The 22,871-nt window shown below is 35.2% G+C and overlaps 1 protein-coding gene across 1 annotated transcript in view; it reads right to left on the bottom strand.

Annotated features, from left to right (window-relative positions):
- The window catches only part of XPR1 (xenotropic and polytropic retrovirus receptor 1), a 144,166-nt gene that overhangs the window by 44,091 nt on the left and 77,204 nt on the right, over positions 1-22,871 (bottom strand). The window contains exons 4-7 of the mRNA XM_045536346.1: positions 18,080-18,303; positions 11,251-11,400; positions 10,910-10,993; positions 6,443-6,524 (exon numbers count right to left, since the gene is read on the bottom strand). Of these exons, the coding sequence (XP_045392302.1) occupies positions 6,443-6,524; positions 10,910-10,993; positions 11,251-11,400; positions 18,080-18,303 (540 nt within the window). The remainder of the gene's footprint in view (positions 1-6,442; positions 6,525-10,909; positions 10,994-11,250; positions 11,401-18,079; positions 18,304-22,871) is intronic.

Raw genomic sequence — 22,871 nt, 5'->3', positions numbered from 1 at the left:
GCAATCCGTACCAAAATTCCAATGGCCTTTTTTCCCCCAGAAATGGGAAAATCAATCCTTAAATTCAGAGGAATTGCAAGAGACTCCAAATAGCCAAAACAACAATGAAAAAGAAGAACAAAACTCACACTTTGTGGTTTTAAAACTTACTACAAAGCCATGGTAATCAAAACAGTGTGGCACTGGCATAAAAACAGACATACAGATGAATGGAATAGGACTGACTCCAGGGAGAAACCTATACATCTATGGCCAATTGATTTTCAACAACAGTACCAAGACTGTTCAATGGAAGACAGTTATTCTCTTCAACAACTAGTGCCGGGACAACTGGATATCCATGTGCAAAAGAAAGAAGTTGGATCCCTATCTCATATCATATATAAAAAGTAGTCCAAAATTGATGAACTCAATATATGAACTAAAACCATAAAACTCAGAAGAAAACATAAGGATAAATATTCACAACCTTGGATTTGGCAATGGATTCTTAGGTATGACAAAAAAGCATATGCTAAAAAATAAATTGGACTTCATCAAAATTAAAAACATCAATGGATACTAGCAAGAAAGTAAAAAGGCAATCTACAGAATGGGAAAAAGTATTTATAAATCATTTATCCAATAAGGGTCTAGTATTAAGAATACATAAAGAACTCTTATAATTTAACAATAAAAAGACAAACAACCCAATTAAAAAATGGGCAAAGGACTTGGATATTTGTCCAAAGAAAATATATAAATGACCAAAAAACACATGAAAAGATCCTTAATGTGGTTAGTTATTAAGGAAATGCAAATTAAAACCATAACGAGATACCATTTCACACCTACTTAGATGGATATAATGAAAAAACAAAAACACAGAAATCAAGTATTGGCAAGGATATGCAGAAAATGGAATGCTCATAAATTGCTGGTAGAAACAGAAAACAGCCTCTGTGGAAAATAGTTTGATCATTCCTCAGAAAATTAAACAGGTATTCAAACACATCCATGTATACGTATATTCACAGAAGCATTATTCACAATAGCCAAAAGGTAGAAACAATCCAAATGTCCATCAATGAATGAATGGATAAACCAATTGTGGAATATTATATTATTCAGCCATAAAAAGAATGAAGTACTTATGCATGCTTAAACATAGAAACTTTGAAAACATTATGCTAAGTCAAAGAAGTCAAACACAAAATGCCTCATATTGTATGATTTCATTTATATGAAATATCTAGAATAGGTAAATCCACAGAGATAGAAAGCAGACTTGTGGTTGCCAACAGCTAGGGAAAAAGGGAATGGGAAGTGGGGTTTCCTTTTGGGGTGATGAATGTATTTGAAAACTAGCTAAAGTGGTGGCTGTACAATATTGTACATGTACTTAAATGCCATTGAATTGTTCACCTTAATAAAATGGTTAATTTTACATTATATGAATTTCACCTTGATAAAAAAAATAACTGCAAAGGAAAGTAATAAATATGTCTGAAGACAACATTACTAACTCCTGTATTAGGCATATGTATTGAACTGTTTTACTATTGGTAGTGATAGGTTTGCTGTAGTATATCAGAATTTTCTAATTCTGTCTAATTAACATCTGTGGCCACAAACAAAAGAAGGCTAAATAGCCTAGTTAGGGTTCAAATATTCACGACCCTAGCAACAGTAGTATTCTGTTCTACATAAAAAGAAAATTGCCACGATCAGGCAATGTGACGTACATTTATAAAACCTAAATACATATTTATAATACCAAGTTCTATTTGATAACATAAGAACTAGAAAATCTGTAAGGCTTTCAATAACTATGATCCGAATAAAACAACGACTATGAACTCCACAGTTTGTAAGAAAAGTTGGCAAAAAAACAAAACAGCAACAATAAAAAACCCAAGGACCTTTGTAGAACAATAAAGGCTAAAGATACATTTTTCTGAATGAAAACAGATTATATTTAAGTGAATGAACTGATTTATTTTCAAATGCTTCAAAAAACATGGTATTCATCTTAACTGTTAATAGTCAAGTTATTTGTCAAAGATCAGAAACTTCAAATTGCACTTAAATCTAAAACCACAAGGGCATAGGTTATCTCCCTGGAGCAAGCTTTCATAGATTTCCTGGGGATTAAACTATAAGAACTCTTGCTAATTGCTAGACAAGGTCATCATGAAAAATTCCAGGGAATTAAAAAACAAAATAAATTAGTATCTTTTTTTAAAAGAATAAGCATATCATTTCTGTGATCCATGGGCCCAAAGAATTAAGTAAGACATAATATGGTTCCATTCCAAACTCTCCATGGCTTCATGAATTTTTAGTTAAAAAAATAATTAACTTCCATCAAGCATTTATTCTGGGCTACGCAATGTGTTCAGTGTTTTACATGTATAATTTTATTAATTCTCACAGCAACACTATAAATTGGTTTTCCTCAGCAGATACTTGAAGAAACTGAGGCTTAGTCAAATTAGGTCCCTTGCCCAGGGTCACAAGGATTTAATAACCCTGCAATCTGGCTCCAGAGCTTGTACACTTAACAATGAGACTAGATTGCATATAAACCAATATGTGCCTGTTTAAAAAAAAAAAAAAGTCCAAAACAGAAGCTCATACTAAAACTTACAAAATTACAGTACTCTCTGTACTGTACCAAGTTGTCAAATCAGTTTTCTTCAAAAGAACATTAAAAAAAATTAACAAGTAATAGATGTATATAGGAAAAAGCACCTCAAACGTTATAAAGGATATGAGAAGCCTCTTCTCACTCCAGATCTCCATCCCCTTCCCTAAAGGAAATCATATTAATAATTTTGTCTATTATTTTTCAAGAAATACTTCACATATGATGAAAAATGATAAAGTGAATCAGCACCAAGAAAAGGAAACAATATATTATCAGCATCCCAGAATCCCCACCTCATGTTCTTTTCTATTGCTATCCAGCTCCCGAGGGTAAACGCTGTCCCGATTTTTGCCTGTTTTTTGAACTCTGTGTGAGTAAAATCATATATTATGTGCTCTGTGCCTGGCTTTTGTTCAGCATTGGTTGTGAGAGTCATCCACATTCCTGTATATAGCTGTAGTTCATTATTCTCACCACTGTACGGTTAGGAGAACATACTGCTCCTAGGCTATAAACCTGTCCAGCATGTTACTGTACTGAATACTGCAGGAAATTATAACAAAATGGTAAGTATCTGTGTATCTAAACAACACATCTAAACATGGAAATAGTACATTAAAAATCTGGTATAAAAGATAAAAACGGCGTATCCGTATAGGACAATTAGCATGAATGGAGCGTACAGGATCGGAAGTTGGTTGGGTACATGAGTGAGTGGTGACTAAACGTGAAGGCCTAGGACATTACTGTATATTACTGCAGATTTTATAAACACTGTACACTTAGGCTATACTAAATTTATAAAAAACTTTTCTTTCTTCAATAACAGTTCACTGTAACTTTTTTACTTTCTATAAGTTTTGCTTTTTTCTATTTTAAAAATTTTTATTTTTATTTTTACTTTTTAAGCTTTTTGTTAAAAACCAAGACACAAATACACACATTAGCCTAGGCCTGCACAAAGTCAGGATCACAAATATCACTGCTTTCCACCTCCACATCTTCTCCCATTGGAAGGTCTTCAGGGGCAATAACATGCATGGAGCTGTCATCTCCTGTGATAACAATGCCTTCTGGAGTACTTCCCAAAGGACCTGCCTGAGGCTGTTTTATGGTTAATTTTTTTAATAAGTATAAAGAGTATACTCTAAAATAATGATAAAAAGCATAGTATAGTAAATACATAAACCAATAACAGTCATTTATTATCAAATATTATACACTATATATAATTATGTACATAAACTTTTATATGATTGGCAGTGCAATAGGTTTGTTTACACCAGCATCACCACAAACACATGAGTATGAATGCATTGGGTTATGACATTATGATGGCTACGAAGTCATTAGGCAATAAGAATTTTCAGCTCCATTATAATCTTTTTTTTCCCCTTAGACCTTCTCTGTATGAAGCTCCATTATAATTTTACGGTACCACCTTCATATATGCAGTCTGCTGTTGACCAAAATGTTGTTACATGGTGCATGACTGTATGCTATTCCACTGGGTACAGATATACTGTAATTTATTTATTTATGCTACTGTTTATGAATATTTGGATTGTTTCTAGTTTGGGGACAATTATAAATAGTATTGCTATTAACATTCTCATATATGTCTTTTGGTGGACAAATGTAAATTGTTTTTTTTTGTTTTTTTTTTAAGAAACAGGGTCTTGTTCTGTTGTCCAGCCTGGAATGCAGTGGCACAATCATGGCTCACTGTAACCTCAAATTCCTGAGTTGAAGAGATTCTCCCACCTCAGCCTGCCAAGTAGCTAGGACTACAGGTGCATGCCACCACACCCAGCCAATTTTTAAATTGTTCTGTAGACATGGGGTCTCACTCTTTTGCCCAAGGTGGTCTTGAACTCCTGGTCTCAAGGATCTTCTCACCTTGGCCTCCCAAAGTGCAAGGATTATAGGCATGAGCCACAGCACCCAGTCTGGCATTTCTATTAGAGCTGGGTATATGTGTAGTATTGGTAAGTACTGGTAAGTGCAGTATTGGTAAGTACAGTTCTCCAGGTGCTGTGCCCATTTTCACTCTCACCACTACCTGATTTATTTTAATATCTCCATGGCATTTCACTGTATAGGAGTAATATAATTTATTTAAACAGCTAACAAATGAGGAATATTTGAGCAATGAATACCCTCCCCTTCCATACATGTATTTGCACTCATATACAAGTATGTTTGTAGGATAAATTTCTAGAAATAAAACTGCTTAATCAAAGTGATCGTATTTAAAATTTTTACATATACTACCAAATTATCCTCAAAGAGACTGAAATAATTAATAATATTACGATTAGTGTACCAGTGCCTATTTCAGACCTTATATCCACTGTAAATGGTCAAACCAATTAGTAAAATATGGTATATTGTAACTGTACCAAAGTAAGTAAAGGTTATTAGGAATCCACAAGAGAAACAAGCTTTTAAAAATCTAACAGGCAAACTTTTCTTCTTCATGAAATTAAGTATTTGGAATATATGATTTTTCAGACAAATTTTTAAATACTATGTCATGTCCCCTTGAGAAACCACAGCAATTATGCACATTTTTTGATGTGAATGTTTGAAAAAAAGATTCATGTTTGTACATGCATTACTATCGCTGTGTTTCTCTCTAACTCTCAACACTGTTATCTTTTGAGCACCCGCTGGGAGATAAATAAGGATAGGAGGCTGGCTTTAACTATATTTACCCTCCCCCATACAACACACACAAAAATCAAACAAAGAAGGGTCCTATGGTGAGAGAATATAATGCACAAAACTAAACGTATAAACTACACACATTAAAAAATAAATCAGGGCCGGGCGTGGTGGCTCACACCTGTAACCCTAGCACTCTCCGAGGCCAAGGTGGGTGGCTCGTTTGAGCTCAGAAGATCAAGACCAGCCTGAGCAAGAGCGAGACCCTGTCTCTACTAAAAAAATAGAAATAAATTAGCTGGACAACTAAAAATAAATAGAAAAAATTAGCTGAGCCTGGTGTGCATGCCTGTAGTCCCAGCTACTTGGGAGGCTGAGGCAGTAGCTGTGAGGTTGCTGTGAGCTAGGCTGACACCACGGCACTCTAGCCCGAGTAATAGAGTGAGACTCTGTTTCAAGAAAAACAAAAACAAAAAAAACCAAATCATATTGTCTCACAAAAACATAGTTCATATTTACTAAAGAAAACAAAACCTCAATATGTCCTGAATTTATTTTTAATTTTATTTAATTTTTTAATTGACAAATAATAATTGTATATATTCATGGGGTACATACCGATGTTTCAATACATACAATGTACAGTGATCAACTCAGCAGGCTGAGGTAGGAGGATCATTTGAGCCCAGGAGTTTGAGGTTGCAGTGAGCTATGATGCCACTGCACTGGGTGACAGAGACTCTGTCTCAGGAAAAAAAAAAAGGCTCTGGAAATGATGTAAGAGGGTCTCTAATAAGCAAAGTAAATGACCTTTAGTTAATGAATTTTGTAACGTATTACTTATCTTCACCCATGATCAAGGGAGCTGAGGTTCTTGATAACAGAACTCTAAAAAAGTCTACAGAAGTTGTACACAAAAACTAGAAAATCATGAAGAATAAGAGGTCATATACTAGCAATGTTTTAAAGGCTAACTGCATACAAAGGGAAAAACAAACAAAACAAACACCCAAAAAAGCCCCACGTCATTTTTAAGAACAAAAAACTTAGCTCTGACAGATTTCTCTTTCAGTAAGCTTTGGTAGTTGCATTCACGATATAGGAACATTAATGAGAATAAATGAATTCAAAATTTAAATTACTTACCGGCAAACACGAGGGTAATATTCAATACAATGAATATTCCACAAAATAGGCCAACTCTAAAAGTAGTCCATGCTGGTGCAGGCTATGGAGAGAAAAACAGCATTTAAGTACAGGGCAAAATATCAAATGCATTTAATATACGCTGTAATAAATTAGTAGTGTAACCTTAAAGTTCTACCATGAAAATGATATTTTATGATCTGAAGTTTTATAAATCTGAAACAGAGAATCATCCTTCATCATCCTATAAACACTAGAATAGAGGTGTCAGTTAATGGAATTCTTTTATAGAAATCTGAGTCATGAAATAAACAAGATTATAATGTTAGGCATCAAATTCCAGTTGGCTCTCCATGTGCACAGGTTCCAGATCTGTGCATTCAACCAACCATGGATTGAAATTATCAGGGGGAAACAACCAACAAAAAACAACAAGACAACAATAAAAATGATAGGAATAAAAATACAGTATAACACAGCATTTACATTGTATTAGGTATTCTTAGTAATCCAGGGATGATTTAAAGTGTATGGGTGGAGCTGGGCACAGGGGGTTCATGCCTATAATCCCAGCAACTTGGGAGGCTGAGGTGGGAGGATCTCTAGAGGCCAGAAAACCTTGTCTCTAAAAACATGAAAAAAGCTATTACCATGCCACTGCACTCCAGCCTGGGTAACAGAGCAAGACCCTGCCTCTACAAAATAAATAAATAAATAATAAAGTCTATAGCAGGATGTGCACAGGTTATATGCAACTACTATGCCATTTTATATAAGGGACTTGAGCATCCATGGATTTTGGTTTCCATGGGAGTCCTGGAACCAATCCTCCACAGATACCAAGGGATGACTACATATACACACACTGAGGTTTTTTTTAATAGGAGAGAGTTCAAATGAAATTTTATTTTTATTATGTATATATCTCTAAATTTTGCAAATCAGTATTAGACTTTACATATTTGGAACACCAAATAATAATTAGAGACAATGGTAAATATAAGAATGCATTTTCTGATAGTACTTACACTACTATAGTGGGGTCATTTAAAGTGAATTTTTCAAGATATACTAGAGATTCTAAAGAGACTGGTGTATCAGAATCTCCAGAGTGTGTAGGTTCAAAAAATAGTTTTCTCTATTATAATTTTATATTTAAAAAATGATTTTAAAAAACTGTTTTGTAAAATAAGTATGTAATACAAAGTACCTGATATTTTAAATGTAAAGGAAGGAGACACATGGAAAGAGACAATCTCATAGACTTAAATATTTGCTATGAATGTTCTAAAAAATTTTTATTGTTGTTAGTGATATTACACTTTATATATTTTAAATGTTTTCTAAAAACTTTCAAACCAAAACAAAGCACTGAGACGTGCTCTTATTTAATATTTATCAGTAACAGATACCTGTATTGTTAGTTTTAGACTGGCTGCATCCAAAAGATGGTCACTCATCTTTTTCAAAAAAAAAGTTATCTTTAGTTTCAAAAATTGTATAATTTATCATATATATAAAAGAATGTATATATTGTATTTGGACTGTTAGAAATGAAGTGTAAAGTGAACCTATAACTATCACCCATATTTAGAAGCTGGACATTTCCATCAACTTTGAAGTCCCCACTTCTCCCTGATCCAAATATCTTCCCTCCTCATCAGAGATAACCATTTTCATGTTTGCTTTAGCTTTACCACCTCTACACACATTCTTAAGCACCTTAATATTTTAAAATTAATTTTTAACAGCCTTATTCAAATATAACTGACATATAATAAACTACACATATTTAAAAGTATATAATTTGTATCTTTTCTCTCTTGATGCTTTTAAGATTTTTCCTCTTATCTTTATTTTCAAGTAGTTTGACTATTACATGCCTGCTTTTTAAAAACTGCTTTATTGACTAAACTGACATACAATAAACTGTACATATTTAAATTGTACAATTTAATAAGTTTTGGTATGACATATAAACACCTATGAAACCATTACCATAATCAAGACAATGAACATATCCATAACTCCCAAGAGTTTCCCAAGCCCCTTGGTAATCCTTTCCTCTTAGCCCAGCCCACCCCACCCATTTCCAGGCAACCACTGATCTGCTTTCTGATACTATTTATTAATATCAATTTGCATGTTCCAGAGTCCTAGGTAAATGGACTCAAACAGCATGTACGTTTTTTTGGTCTGCTTTCTTTATCTCAGCATAATTATTTTGAGATTCATATACGTTGTTGTATATATCAACAGGTTATCTGTTCTTATTGTTGAGTAGTGTTTCCTCATATAGATATATCACCAATTGCTTATCCATTCACCTACTGATGGACATCTGGGCTGTTCCCAGTTTTAGGCTATTATGAATAAAGCTGCTATGAACATTTGTGCACAAGCCGTCATATGGACATATGTTTGCATTTGTCTTGGGTAAATATCTTGGAGTGGTGTCTGTTTAACTCTTTCAGAGACTGCCAAACTGTTTTCCAATGTGGTTATACATTACACATTTTACATTTATACATTTTTACATTCCACCAGCACCATATGAGGTAAGAGAGTTCCTGTTCTTCCAACATTTAGTATGACCAATCTTTTAAAATTTTAGTCATTCTAACAGGTGTATATTATCTCATTGTGGTTTATCTTGCATTTCTCTATTGCCTAATGATACCAAGTATCTTGTCATATGTTAATTTGCCACCTGTACATCTTCGATGAATCATTCAGGTCTTTTGCCCATCTTTAAATTGGGTCATTTTCTTTTTATTGGGTATTAAATTTCTTCATATATTCTGAATGCAAATGCTTTATCAGATATGTTTTGAAAATATTTTCTCTTAGTCTGTTGCTTTTCTTTTTATTCTATTATAGTGTCTTCTGAGGAGAAGTTTTTAACTTTGATGAAGTGCTTTTGGTGTCATTTCTCAGAAATATTTGCATAACCCAAAGTCACTAGGATTTTCTTCTAGAAATTCACAGCTTTACATTTTCATTTAGGTCTATGGTACATTTAGAATTATATGGTATAAAGTGTGGATGAAAGGGTTTTTAGAGATATGGAATCCAATTGTTTCAGTACCATTTGCTGAAAACACTATCCTTTTTCCACTGACATGCTTTGTATATGCATCAAAAATTTGTTTTCCACATACATGTTAAATCTATTTTTGAACCCTATTCTGTTCCACTGATCTATTTGCCAACCTTGACAATACATTCTCTCGATTATTGTAGCCTTAACACTAGGTTTTCATAAGGTAGTATCAATCCTTCAACTTAGTTGTTCCAAAGTTGTTTTGGGTATTCTAGGTCCTTAGCATTTCCACATAAAATTTAAAATTAGCTTACCAATTTTTACCAAAAAAACCAAAAGCCTGTTGAGATTTTTGAGTTGGAGCATATTAGATCTATAGATCAACTTAGGAAGAAATGACACCTTAAAAATATTGGGCTTACTCAATACACCCATATATATGGCATATCTCTCATTTAAGTCTTTTGCCAGAATTATTCCTAAACATTTCATATTTTCATGGTATTATATATAGCATTGTTTTAAAATTTTTTGATTTCCAATTATTCTTGTTGGTATATAGACACAGAATTGATTTTTGTGTATTGGTCTTATATTCTGCAACCTTGCAAAACTCACATATTAGTTCTAGTAGCTCTTCTATAGATTTATTGGATTGTCCACATAGATCCTCATGTCAGTGGCAAAAAAACCCATCAGTTTTACTTCTTCCTTTCTAATCTGAATGCCTTTTATTTTTCTTATCTTACTGCACTGGCTATAATCTCCAGTACAATGTTGAATATAAGTGATAAGAGTGAATATCCTTTTTTGTTCCTAGTCTTAGGGAGAAAGTATTCAGTGTTTCACCATTAAGTATGATATTAACTGTAGATTTTTCATAGATGCCTTTTATTAGGTTGCAGAAACTCTTTCTGTTATTGATTTCAATTCTATTGCTGTCAGAAAATGTACTTTGTATGATTTAAATCACTCCAAATTTATTGATACTTGTTTAATGACACAGAAGATAATACTTAAAATGCTTTCTGGGGTATAACTACTGTGTAGGTACCATTTAATAAACGCTTTTTTCAGTGTAACTGCTGCATTTTCGATGAAGCCATGTGGTAGCCCAGCACATCTGAATGTCCCATATGATTAAAAAAATCCCATATTAATCATTTGATGTGACCAAGAAATTAGCAATATCAATATGAATAAATAAGAGAGGAAATACAGGATGAGAAGAGAAATGTAGGAAGATATTACAATTCATTACTAAGTGAAAACTGGAATCTAATTTTTTAAAAGTTAAAATAATAATAGTAGCAACTACTTATAAACTTTGGCTGAAATTTCTTTAAGGTAATGAAACCAGCTATCAGACTGTGTTGATTATTCAACAGGCAAAACCAAACCAACCACTGGAAGCAAATACTAACCTGAGCAGCTCCCAAAGGAGGGACACGTAAACGCTTCATAGCCTTTTGTCTGTCACCATCTTCAAGTTCATTGGTCACTACAGCCTAGAATTAAATTTTGACATAGGTTACACTAAACTTGAGTGATGCATAAATAATTGTGTACCATTTCTATATTTGCTATTCCGATAACATTTCAGTGAATGTATACTGATAAAGCACAAGAAAAAGAAACACAAAACTACATATATCAAAGCTAGCAAATATTTACAAAAGGAGAACAGAAACGAGAAATTATATTCCCTAAATATAAACCATGAATGTGATTGAAAATACGTGGTAAGTAAGTGGAATTATTATACCTCAGTTTCAGAGATGAGTTGGTTGATTTTCTTGCATGTATAAAATGGGGCCACTTCCACATGAGCTACTCGCCAATCTGCTCCACGAGATGTTTCCAGGATCTTGTCATGCTTTTTAAGGATTTTTCGAAACCCTGTAAAATTCAGATTCTACAGAAAGAAATGAAAAAATCAACTATAATTTCTACCACAATCAAAGAAGATGAAAAATAACAGACACTAAGCACTAAACACAAGACAGAGCTGACTGGACAAAGACTGAGTACTCAGGGAAATGGCAATGCTTTCATAAAAGCATTCACTACTAAAAAGATGAGACTCATTTTTCTTATTTAATTTATTCACTTCAAGGTAGCATGCTGTAGGATTGTGAAAAAGAGTTAGTAGAAAGGAAGACGTGATCATACTTACATTCATCATGGGTAGGAGCCCTCACTTTTCCTCAATTTCTACAATATACTTCCAAATACTATACTACAGTTTGAGAATTTGAATATTCTCAAATTCTGTTGTTCTTTTCCCAGCATGCACAAAAAGCAGAAAACTGTGGATTTGCAAGGTGAGATCTATAAATCAGAGGCCTCTCAAATTTGCTGATCACACATCCCCATCAGTAAAAAATTAAGCACTCACTCCAAGATAGGCTTTGCTTGCTTGCATATTTATATTTTCCCACCCATTCTTTAATGTATGATCTTAAACCCAGTTCGGGGTACATATATCATGACTTGGAGATAGCTTTTAATCAGTTTTCCCTTCTCCCTCATTCTCAAAATAAATGTATTCTTACATAATAGACAACTCCAAAGAATAGAGTATAAAGCAGAACTTTTATAATTAACAATTATTTTTGTTTTCCCATGGAGCTTTTTATAACGACCCAAAATAAAAGCTGCTAGAAAAGTTAATAAAATAAAATTTAACAAGGGTATTTCCATGTAACACAAAAGCATAGTTAATGAACCATGAAATGTGAATGTTTTCATAGCATTATAGGAAAGAGGAAATACATTTTGTTTCTTTTTAAAATTAAATTATAAAGCTATAGATAAATTTCAAACAAAAAGAATTTATCATCTACCTTATATAACTCCTTTTCTATTAAATTATTTTCCAACTAGTTTCTTCTTTATATATCACCAAAGAAGAAAGGAGAATTATAAAAGGGAAAGATGAAAATAAGTACATGCATTAACTTAAGATTATTGCAGATACGAGACTTTAATTACTTTTTATTTTAAAATTCTAACACTCCAGGTAATACTTTTGTTGTGTAACCTTTAGTTTTTATATGATATATCATTCTATAATGATCCTAAGTACTTGTTATAAGTAATAATCACAAGAATAAAATGGAAAAAAATAGTGTATAAGGTCTCTCTAAATATTAGGGAGATGCTTTTGCTTATTTAAATGTTTATTATCTTACAAATAATCTGATTTCAACTAAATTCTTTATAGATTTAACTTCGTAAACAAACTTACAAAGAATTACAAATGAATAAATGCTTTTGTATTTCTATAATTTAGCATATACAGAAGTTCAACTTTTTCGGATTGGGTTTTAAATATTGAGTGATATATCAAAATAGCCTAGATTTTTAGTCTCTACACACATTTGCTGTGGCCTAATTTCTTTTCTTTCCCAAGAACTTTTTTTAAAACACAGATTCATTGCAGCCTGTGGAAAGGATTCTTTTAGTGGCAAGTTGAAAAGTCAGGATCTTTTGTTTTATGAGTGTCAGTTGTAGGAAAATTAGCTGTCCAATTGCTTTTATGGAAATTTTGTTATTGGTTAGGAGGAATATAAATGCTCTTACATAGCCAACAATGGTTGGATAGACATATATTATTTCTTATGTCTACTTACCCTATGAGAGACAGCTCTAAAAATAAGGAAGCAAACTGTTAGTGTTTGAGTCAAGGGCTACCCCTGAATACTGTACAAAAGTTTTTAGAAAACTAATCTTCAAAAATAGAAGTCTTAGTCGTCAGACTGACCAAAATATCCACTAAAGAGACCCTTCTTCGAGCTGTAAGGAGAAAGAAACAAGTAACATACAAAGGGAGACCCATTAGAATTACGCCAGATTTCTCAACTGAAACTTTACAAGCAAGAAGAAGTTGGGGCCCCATTCTCACTGTTCTGAAACAGAATAATGCCCAGCCTAGAATCTTGTACCCAGCTAAGCTAAGCTTTCTATATGAAGGAGAAATTAAGACATTCTCAGATAAACAAAGACTGAGGGAATTCACCAAGACAAGACCACCCCTCCAAGAAGTACTCAAAAGAGAGTTACACATGGATCATCACAACAAAGACCCACGAATGTAAAACCACCCAAGAGCTAAAGATCAAATTCTAGCCACCACAATGGCTCAAGATAGAAAACATAGCAATGAAGTTCTACCCAATAAGATAAACAGAAATCTATCCCAATTATCAGTTCTCTCACTAAATGTCAATGGCCTGAATTCCCCACTCAAGAGACATAGACTGGGCCAATGGATAAAAAAACACAAACCAAGTATCTGCTGCCTTCAGGAAACTCATTTAACCGGCAAAGATGCATTTAGACTGAAAATAAAAGGATGGAACCTGATATTTCAAGCAAATGGTAGCCAAAAGAAAGCTGGTGTGGCAGTTTTAATTTCCAATAACTTAGTCTTCAAACCAACAAAAGTAATAAAAGACAAAGACGGTTACTACATACTGGTGAAAGGCACAATTCAACAAGAAGACATAACCATACTTAATATATATGCACCCAATCTAGGTGCACCCAGATTCATAAAGCAAATCCTACTCGATCTAAACCAAATCATAGACAACAACACTTTAATAGTTGGAGACTTTAATACCCCACTGACAGCACAGGACAGATCCTCCAAGCAGAAAAAAGACATAGTAGACTTAAACAGAATGCTAGAACAAATGGGCCTGACTGACATCTACAGGACATTCTACCCGAAATCCACTGAATATACATTCTTCTCATCAGCTCACGGGACATTCTCTAAGATTGACCATATCCTAGGTCATAACGCAAGTCTTAAAAAAATTAAAAAAATAGAAATCATACCCTGCATCTTCTCAGATCACAATGGAATAAAAATAATAATGAACCCTAACAGGAACTCTCATTCCTACTCAAAGTCATGGAAGCTAAACAACCTTCTCCTGAATAACAATTTTGTAAAGGAAGAAATTAAGTCAGAAATCAAAACATTCTTTGAATTAAATGACAAAGGTGACACAACTTATCAAAATCTATGGGATGCAGCTAAAGCAGTCCTGAGAGGAAAATTCATTTCCATAAATGCCTATTTCAAAAAGACAGACAATTTACAACTAGACAACTTAATGAATAGACTCAAAGAGCTGGAGAAAGAAGAACAGACTGACCCCAAACCCAGCAGAAGGCGAGAAATTATTAAGATCAAATCAGAATTAAATGAAAAAGACAACAAAAATACTATAAGGGAAATTAATAAAACAAAAAGTTGGTTCTTTGAAAAGATAAATAAAATAGACACACCACTGGCTAGACTAACCAAGAGCAGAAAAGAAAAATCTTTAATAACTTCCATCAGGAACATGAAAGGAGAAATCACAACCGAAGCCACAGAGATACGTGACATTATCTATGAATATTACAAAAATCTTTATGCACACAAATTGGAAAATGAGGAGTAAATGGACAAATTTTTAGAAACACACAGCCTTCCCAAGCTCAATCAGGAAGAAATAGAATTCCTGAATAGACCAATATCAACAACTGAAATTGAAACAGCAATAAAAAACCTTCCCAAAAAGAAAAGCCCTGGTCCAGATGGGTTCACACCTGAATTTTACCATACATACAAAGATGAACTGGTGCCCATCCTACATAAACTATTCTTCAATATTGAGAAGGATGGAATTCTCCCCAACACATTCTACCAAGCCAATATAACATTAATACCAAAACCAGGAAAGGATGCAACAAAAAAAGAAAACTACAGACCAATTTCTCTCATGAACGTAGATGCAAAAATTCTCAATAAAATCCTAGCAAATCGTATCCAAGTGCTGATTAAAAAAATAATTCATCATGACCAAGTAGGCTTCATCCCAGAGATGCAGGGGTGGTTTAACATACGAAAATCTATAAATGTAATTAACCACGTAAATAGAAGCAAAAATAAAGACCATATGATCCTCTCAATAGATGCAGAAAAAGCATTTGACAAAATTCAACACCCTTTTATGATAAAAACACTTAACAACATAGGCATAAATGGGACCTACCTAAAAATAATACAAGCCATATATGACAAACCCACAGCCAACATCATACTGAATGGGGAAAAACTGAAAGCATTCCCACTCAGAACTGGAACCAGACAAGGCTGCCCACTGTCCCCATTACTTTTCAACATTGTATTGGAAGTCCTTGCGAGAGCTATCAGACAAGAGAGCAGAATCAAAGGTGTCCAAATAGGGACAGAAGAGATCAAACTCTCACTCTTCGCTGATGACATGATGTTGTATCTGGAAAACCCCAAGGACTCAACCAAGAGACTCCTGGAATTAATTAACGAATTCAGTAATGTCTCAGGTTACAAAGTCAATACACACAAATCAGAGGCATTCATATATGCCAATACCATTCAATCGGAGAACCAAATTAAGGACTCAATACCTTTCAAAATAGCAACAAAGAAAATAAAATATCTAGGAATATATTTAACTAAAGAGGTAAAGGACCTCTACAAAGAGAACTATGAAACGCTAAGGAAGGAAATTGCAGAAAACGTAAATAAGTGGAAATCCATACCATGCTCATGGATTGGAAGAATTAACATCGTTAAAATGTCTATACTACCCAAAGTAATCTATAGATTCAATGCAATTCCTATTAAAATACCAACATCATTTTTCACAGATTTAGAAAAAATAATTATACACTTTGTATGGAATCAGAGAAGACCCCGTATAGCAAAAGCAATCTTAAGCAATAAAAACAAAATGGGAGGTATTGATTTGCCAGACTTCAAACTATACTACAAAGCTGTGGTTCTTAAAACTGCTTGGTATTGGCACAAGGGCAGGGACACAGACCAGTGGAACAGAACAGAAAACCCAAATATAAAACCATCCTCATATAACCATCTAATCTTTGACAAAATAGACAAAAACATACTCTGGGGACAAGAGTCCCTATTCAATAAATGGTGCTGGGAAAACTGGATAGCCACATGTAGAAGACTGAAACAGGACCCACAGATTTCACCTCTCACAAAAATCAAATCACGGTGGATAACAGATTTAAACTTTAAATGGGAAACAATTAGAATTCTAGAAGAAAATGTAGGAAAGACTCTTACAGACATTGGTCTAGGCAAAGAATTTATGAAGAAAACCCCTAAGGCAATCGCAGCAACAACAAAAATAAACGAATGGGACCTGATTAAATTAAAAAGCTTCTGCACAGCCAAAGAAACAGTCATGAAAATAAACAGCCTACAGAATGGGAAAAAATTTTCGCATACTACACATCAGATAAAAGACTGATAACAAGAATCTATTTAGAACTCAGGAAAATCAGCAAGAAAAAATCAAACAATCCTATCAAAAAATGGGCAAAGGACATGAATAGAAATTTTTCAAAAGAAGACATAAGAATGGCCAAAAAACGTATCAAAAAATGCTCAACATCCCTAATCATCAGGGAAATGCAAATCAAAACCACAATGAGATACCACTTAACTCCGGTGAGAATGGCCTTTATCAAAAAATCCCAAAACAACACATGTTGGCGTGGATGCGGAGAGACAGGAACACTCATACACTGCTGGTGGGAATGCAAACTAGTGCAACCCCTATGGAAAGCAATATGGAGATACCTTCAACAGATTCAAGTAGACCTACCATTTGATCCAGCAATCCCATTATTGGGCATATACCCAGAAGAACAAAAGTCATTCTTTAACAAAGACACCTGTACCCGAATGTTTATAGCAGCACAATTTACAATCGCAAAGATGTGGAAACAACCCAAGTGCCCATCGATCCACGAATGGATTAGTAAACTGTGGTATATGTATACCATGGAGTACTACTCAGCTATAAGAAATGACGATGATACGACATCTCTTTGGTTCTCCTGGAGAGAGCTGGAACCCATTATACTAAGTGAAGTATCCAAAGAATGGAAAAACAAGCATCACATGTACTCACCAGAAAACTGGTTTCCCTGATCATCACCTAAATGTACATCAGGGAAGGATACCAATTGGATATCAGACTGGGATGGGGGGTGGGGGGAGGGGGTGAGTGTATGCCTACACGATGAGTGCGTTGCACACCCTCTGGGGAATGGTCATGCTTGAAGGTGCAGACCCGGGGAGGTGGGGGGGGAGGGGATGGAGGTATGACTACATGATGAGTGCCAGGCGCACTGTCTGGAGAATGAGAACGGACGCGCTTGGGACTCTGACTCGGGGGGATGGGTGGGACATGGAAAATGTATATAACCTAAACTTATGTACCCCCATGATGAGCTGAAATAAAAAATAAATAAATAAATAAATAAATTAATTAATTGCTTCCTTTTAAAAAAACAAAAACAAAAACAAAAATAGAAGTCTTGTTAACACTGTTTTACCATGATACAAGGTTTTTAGCCAATGAGGACATCTGAAATCCCAATAGGAACCTTAAGAATAATGACACGCTAAAAATTTTCCTTTTTGGATTGACCCCTTAGCAGTTTAAGGTAATTTGATTTATTGGAATTTCTCATTTACTTAAAGGTGCCATTCTCTGGGGTAAAAAGCTAAGTACCTGATAGTTCTGCAGCAGGATAAGACTGAGGTAGAACTCGCTGAAGGCCAGTTTAAGGTCTTTAATGTTCCTATGTTGGACACGCTCCTCATGGGACAAGTGGAAGACCGGCTTTCTGCGTTGTCGCAGCGTAGTAACACCAGTGCTTTCTTTCTGCGCATCCAGTGATGACTGAAGCTCATTCTGAAGTGTAGCAAACCTGCGCTGAGCCTCCGCGAGCTTCTCTATAAGAAATAAAACAAAATTGTCAAATCAGTAAAAGAGTTGATAAAAGTTCACACTGACTGCTGAATTTTTACTATTACATAATTATTCTAATTTACTTCTCTAGAATTTCTAGGAAAAAAATTTACATGAAATATTTAGAGCTAGATAGGAAAAAATATTTTGGTCCAACACCCTCCTCTCATTTTACCCTATACTTCCCCCCCAGCAAAACCTCAAGTGTACCCTTTCTTTTTTACAGATGAAGAAATAAAATATAAAGGGATACTAAGAGTGAGAATGTAAAATGGAACAGATGATTTGCAATTTAGAAAACAGTGTGGCAGTTCTCAAAAGGTTAAAAAGAGTTACCATATGATTCAGTGATTCCACTGTCTTAGGTATAGACCTAGGAGAACTGAAAACCCATGTTCACACAAAAACTTGTATACACATACAAACTTGTATTTATAACAGCCAAAAAGTAGAAACAATCCAAATGTCCATGGTATGACATGGATGAACCTTGAAGACACTACATTGACTGGAAGAAACCAGACACAAAATATCCTATACTGTATGAATCTATTTATATGAAATATCCAGAATAGGGAAATCCAGAGATAGAAAGTAGATTAGTGGTTGCCATGGACTTGGGGGAAGGGAAACGGAGAGTGATAGCTAATGGGTACGGGGTATCTTGGTGGGATGATGAAAATGTTCTGCAGTTAGTGGTGATGGTTGTAAAACCTTGTGAACATACTAAAAACCACTGAATTACATACTTTAAAAGGGTGAATGTTATGGTATGTGAATATCTCAATTATTAAATAAAGCTATTAAGAAACTTTTCCAGTCATATAGTTTAGCTCAGAAACAGGATTAGAATTTGAGCTTTAGATTTTTAATCTGCTGTTATTTCCCACTAGACCTCTTTACTTCTCCAAGACAAGTAATATAAGAAGGGATTAAGACTGGCAAATTATTTGTTAAAAAATATTAGGTATATCTGGATATTTATGTTATAATACATTTAAAAATAATACTCTGACTTTTCTTCCAAGGTCACAATTTAGTTCATTGGAACCAGGCAAATTTGGGTTCAAATCCTTGTCTCATTAACTAGATGTATGATTTTAGTAAAGTTTTTTTTTTTCTCTTTTTTTTTTTTTTATTTCAGCTCATCATGGGGGTACATAAGTTTAGGTCATATACATTGTCCATGTCCCACCCATCCTAAGCCTTTGAAATGGAGATAATACCAACTCCCTCATAAGGTGGTTGTGAAGATTAAGTGAAATGAAGACTAGAAAATGCCAAGGTACATAGTTAGCACTCAATAAATAATGATGATAAGTAATTATACAATAATAACAAAGTATTATTTACAACTCATTCTTTCTCACATTTTCCCCCTTCCTTGCTTTGTATACTATCTTGTCGTCATCTAACCTTTCATATGCATTTTTGTCCTGTCTGGCACTGATTCTTCATGATTCATTGTTTTCTTAGAGAAACCACGTCTATAGGATGCTTATAAAATTCATCTCTGTCCTTAATTATTTACATGACCTTCATATTCTTAACTTTTATATAATTTATTTATTTTTTTCTTTTATGTCCCATGACCTAGAATTGTATTCAAAACTGAAATCATATTTCTTTCCAAATTACTTTCACCCATCTATGTGGCTCCATTCATCTGGGGCCTGCTTTTAGCTCCTAGAGACCACTCTTACTCCTCTCCATCTCTAATACCAACTACACCCCCCACCCCAGGAAGCACAGAAAATACTCCCTTCGCTAAGGAGCACAGAAATAATTAGTGAGGAGAGCACATGCATCCTTGAAAAGCTCTATGTTTGCTCTCATTTTAAGCCAGGAATGGCCATGAGAGATGTATCCATTAAGATGGGTTCCCTGATTTCAGCAGAGATGAAAGGATCCTGGAACAGAAGGGCCAGATGGCAGCACTTCACCATCAAAACAAGCCGGGTGCATTTACTATAAAAGGCAATAGGAAAAATCAGTAATCAGAATCTTTTAGCCCACAGAGATTTTTGGCTATCGTTAACTGATCATGGTTAGTTATCTTTAGGAATGAAATAAATGGGCAACCCACTAGACTACTGCTTGACTGATGTAATAAAAAAAAAAAACTCTAAGTCTGGTAGTCAACCACTTGATTTTAGTCAATGCAACAAAGTCACAGCCTCTCACCTAGTTTCTAGACCTAAGCTAGTCCACACATCCAGAGACCTCTGATTGAAGCAGAAGGCAAGCTCCCTTTTCCATAGTTCCTGCAGCACTGCCATAAGCTTATAGTACAGCTCTGCCTCCAATCCTTCCTCAAAGGGTCTAGTGGCTATTTATTAGTGACTGTGCACTGAGGGAAAGGAAATATCCAGACCTTTCAAGGATTAGTAGACATTGGCTTTTGTATTAGCTGTGTACTGCCATATAACAAATTACCATAAACTTGGTGACTTAAACAAACCCCATTTTTTAGCTCATAGTTTTGTAGGTTGGAAGCCCAAGCATGACATTGCTTGGGTTCTCTGTCAAGCTCTGATACATGACGAGTGCGTTGCACACCCTCTGGGGAATGGTCATGCTTGAAGGTGCAGACCCGGGGAGGTGGGGGGGGGAGGGGATGGAGGTATGACTACATGATGAGTACCAGGCGCACTGTCTGGAGAATGAGAACGGATGCGCTTGGGACTCTGACTCGGGGGGATGGGCGGGACATGGACAATGTATATGACCTAAACTTATGTACCCCCATGATGAGCTGAAATAAAAAAAAAAAAAAAGGAAAAAAAAAAAAAAGATAACCTTAAGGGGTCAGCTGGGCTGCTTTCTCATCTGGAGCTTGGGTTCCTCTTTCAAACTCACTTGGTTGTGGCAGAATTTAGTTCTTCCTAGTTATAAGACTGAGGTCCTCATTTCCTAGCTGGCTGTCATCTGGGGTCTGCTTTTAGCTCCTGGAGACTACTCTTATCCCTCTTTATCTTCAAAAGAGAAACCTGCTTGTGTTAAGTCCCTTATATGCTTTGAATCTTTTCCCTAGGAGTAGCTCAGTCCCTTTTATTTATTTATTTCTTCACTAAAAACAGTTTATGATGCATCTTGGAGAATGCATGCTTACCTTTGCCTTTTATAGCTGGATATGTGAACGGGTCCTTACAGGTACCAGTACAAAAAGAAACATGTTATAACATATTCTCAAAGTTAGACTATAAAGGTGTTTCTCTATCAAACACTTATTCACTAAAAGTAAACAGTTTATGATGCATCTTTAAGAAAGCATGTGTACATTTGCCTTTTATAGCTGGATATATGAAGTTATTTCAGTCCCTTTTAAGGGCTCACCTGGGATAATCTCCCTTTCTTAGTCAACTGATTTGGGACCCTAATTACATCAGCAGGACCTAGGTTAGTGTTTGAATAACTGGAAGAAGGCATGTGTACACCAAGGGGAAGAGATCTTGGAGGTCATCTTAGAATTATGTTAAGCACCACAGCAAATTTCTGGAGACTCCAAACACCACTGTGGTTCAGCAAACTGTAGATTTATGATGTTCAGGTGATAGATGGAATATTAGCCACAGTCAGACTCATAGTAGACCTGGTTGGTTCACAGACTCACCCTTATCATTACTTTCTCAGTTTCAGAATGTATAATTAGAATAGACATACTGGGCCACTGGTGGAATCTCCACACTGATTCTGATACAGAAGTAAGCAACATTATGACAGGAAGGGCTAAGTGAAACTTCCTGGAACCTCTCCCTATCAGCACAGAGGCACAGAAGTTAGTGCTACAATCAGAGACTTGAAAGACACAGGGTGATACTTATCACATCCTCATTTAATTTGTCTGCTTACTCTGTGTAGACGTTGGATAAATCTTGGAGAATGTGGATTATTGTAAACTTAATGAGGTAGTCTCTCTGATGATATGTGCTATTCTGGATATAGTATCTTCACTAGAGCAAATCAATACAGCTTCTAGCACCTAGTGTGTAGTTATACATGTCATAGTACAGCTACTCACCAGGCACAGACCACCACTGAGCCCAAGATACGGCACCATTCCCCACTGGGACTGGCCAGCCACCTAGGGGCTAGGAGCAGGTTGACTGTATTGGATGGCTTCTACCATGCAGAGGGCAGAGATGTGTCCTCTCCAGAATGAATGCATTTGTTTTTAAAGAGATGGGATCTCACTCTGTTGCCCAGGCTGAAGTACAATCACAGCTCACTGTCGCCTCGAACTCCTGGGCTCAAGGGATCCTCCTACCTCAGCCTCCCAAGTAGCTGAGACTCCAGGTGTGCAGCACCAAGCCTGGCTCAAATGCCTTCTTGATATGGATGTGCCTTCTCTGCCCTTAATGCTTCTGCTAGCACCACCATCTCCAGGAATGCCTTATCCACTATCATGGTATTCCACACAGCCTTGTTCCCAAGCAAGGAACAAATTTCATAGCAAAGGCAGAAAAGCAATGGGCTCATACCCATGGAATAAATGGCCTTTTACCACATACCCAGAAATAGATGACCTAATAAAAAAGCTTACAAAGATGAG

The sequence above is a fragment of the Lemur catta genome, chromosome 23 (genome assembly GCF_020740605.2).
Source record: "Lemur catta isolate mLemCat1 chromosome 23, mLemCat1.pri, whole genome shotgun sequence".
Taxonomy (NCBI): domain Eukaryota; kingdom Metazoa; phylum Chordata; class Mammalia; order Primates; family Lemuridae; genus Lemur; species Lemur catta.
The sequence above is the reverse complement of the archived record's forward strand: the minus strand, read 5'-3'. Positions and strand labels throughout refer to the sequence as shown.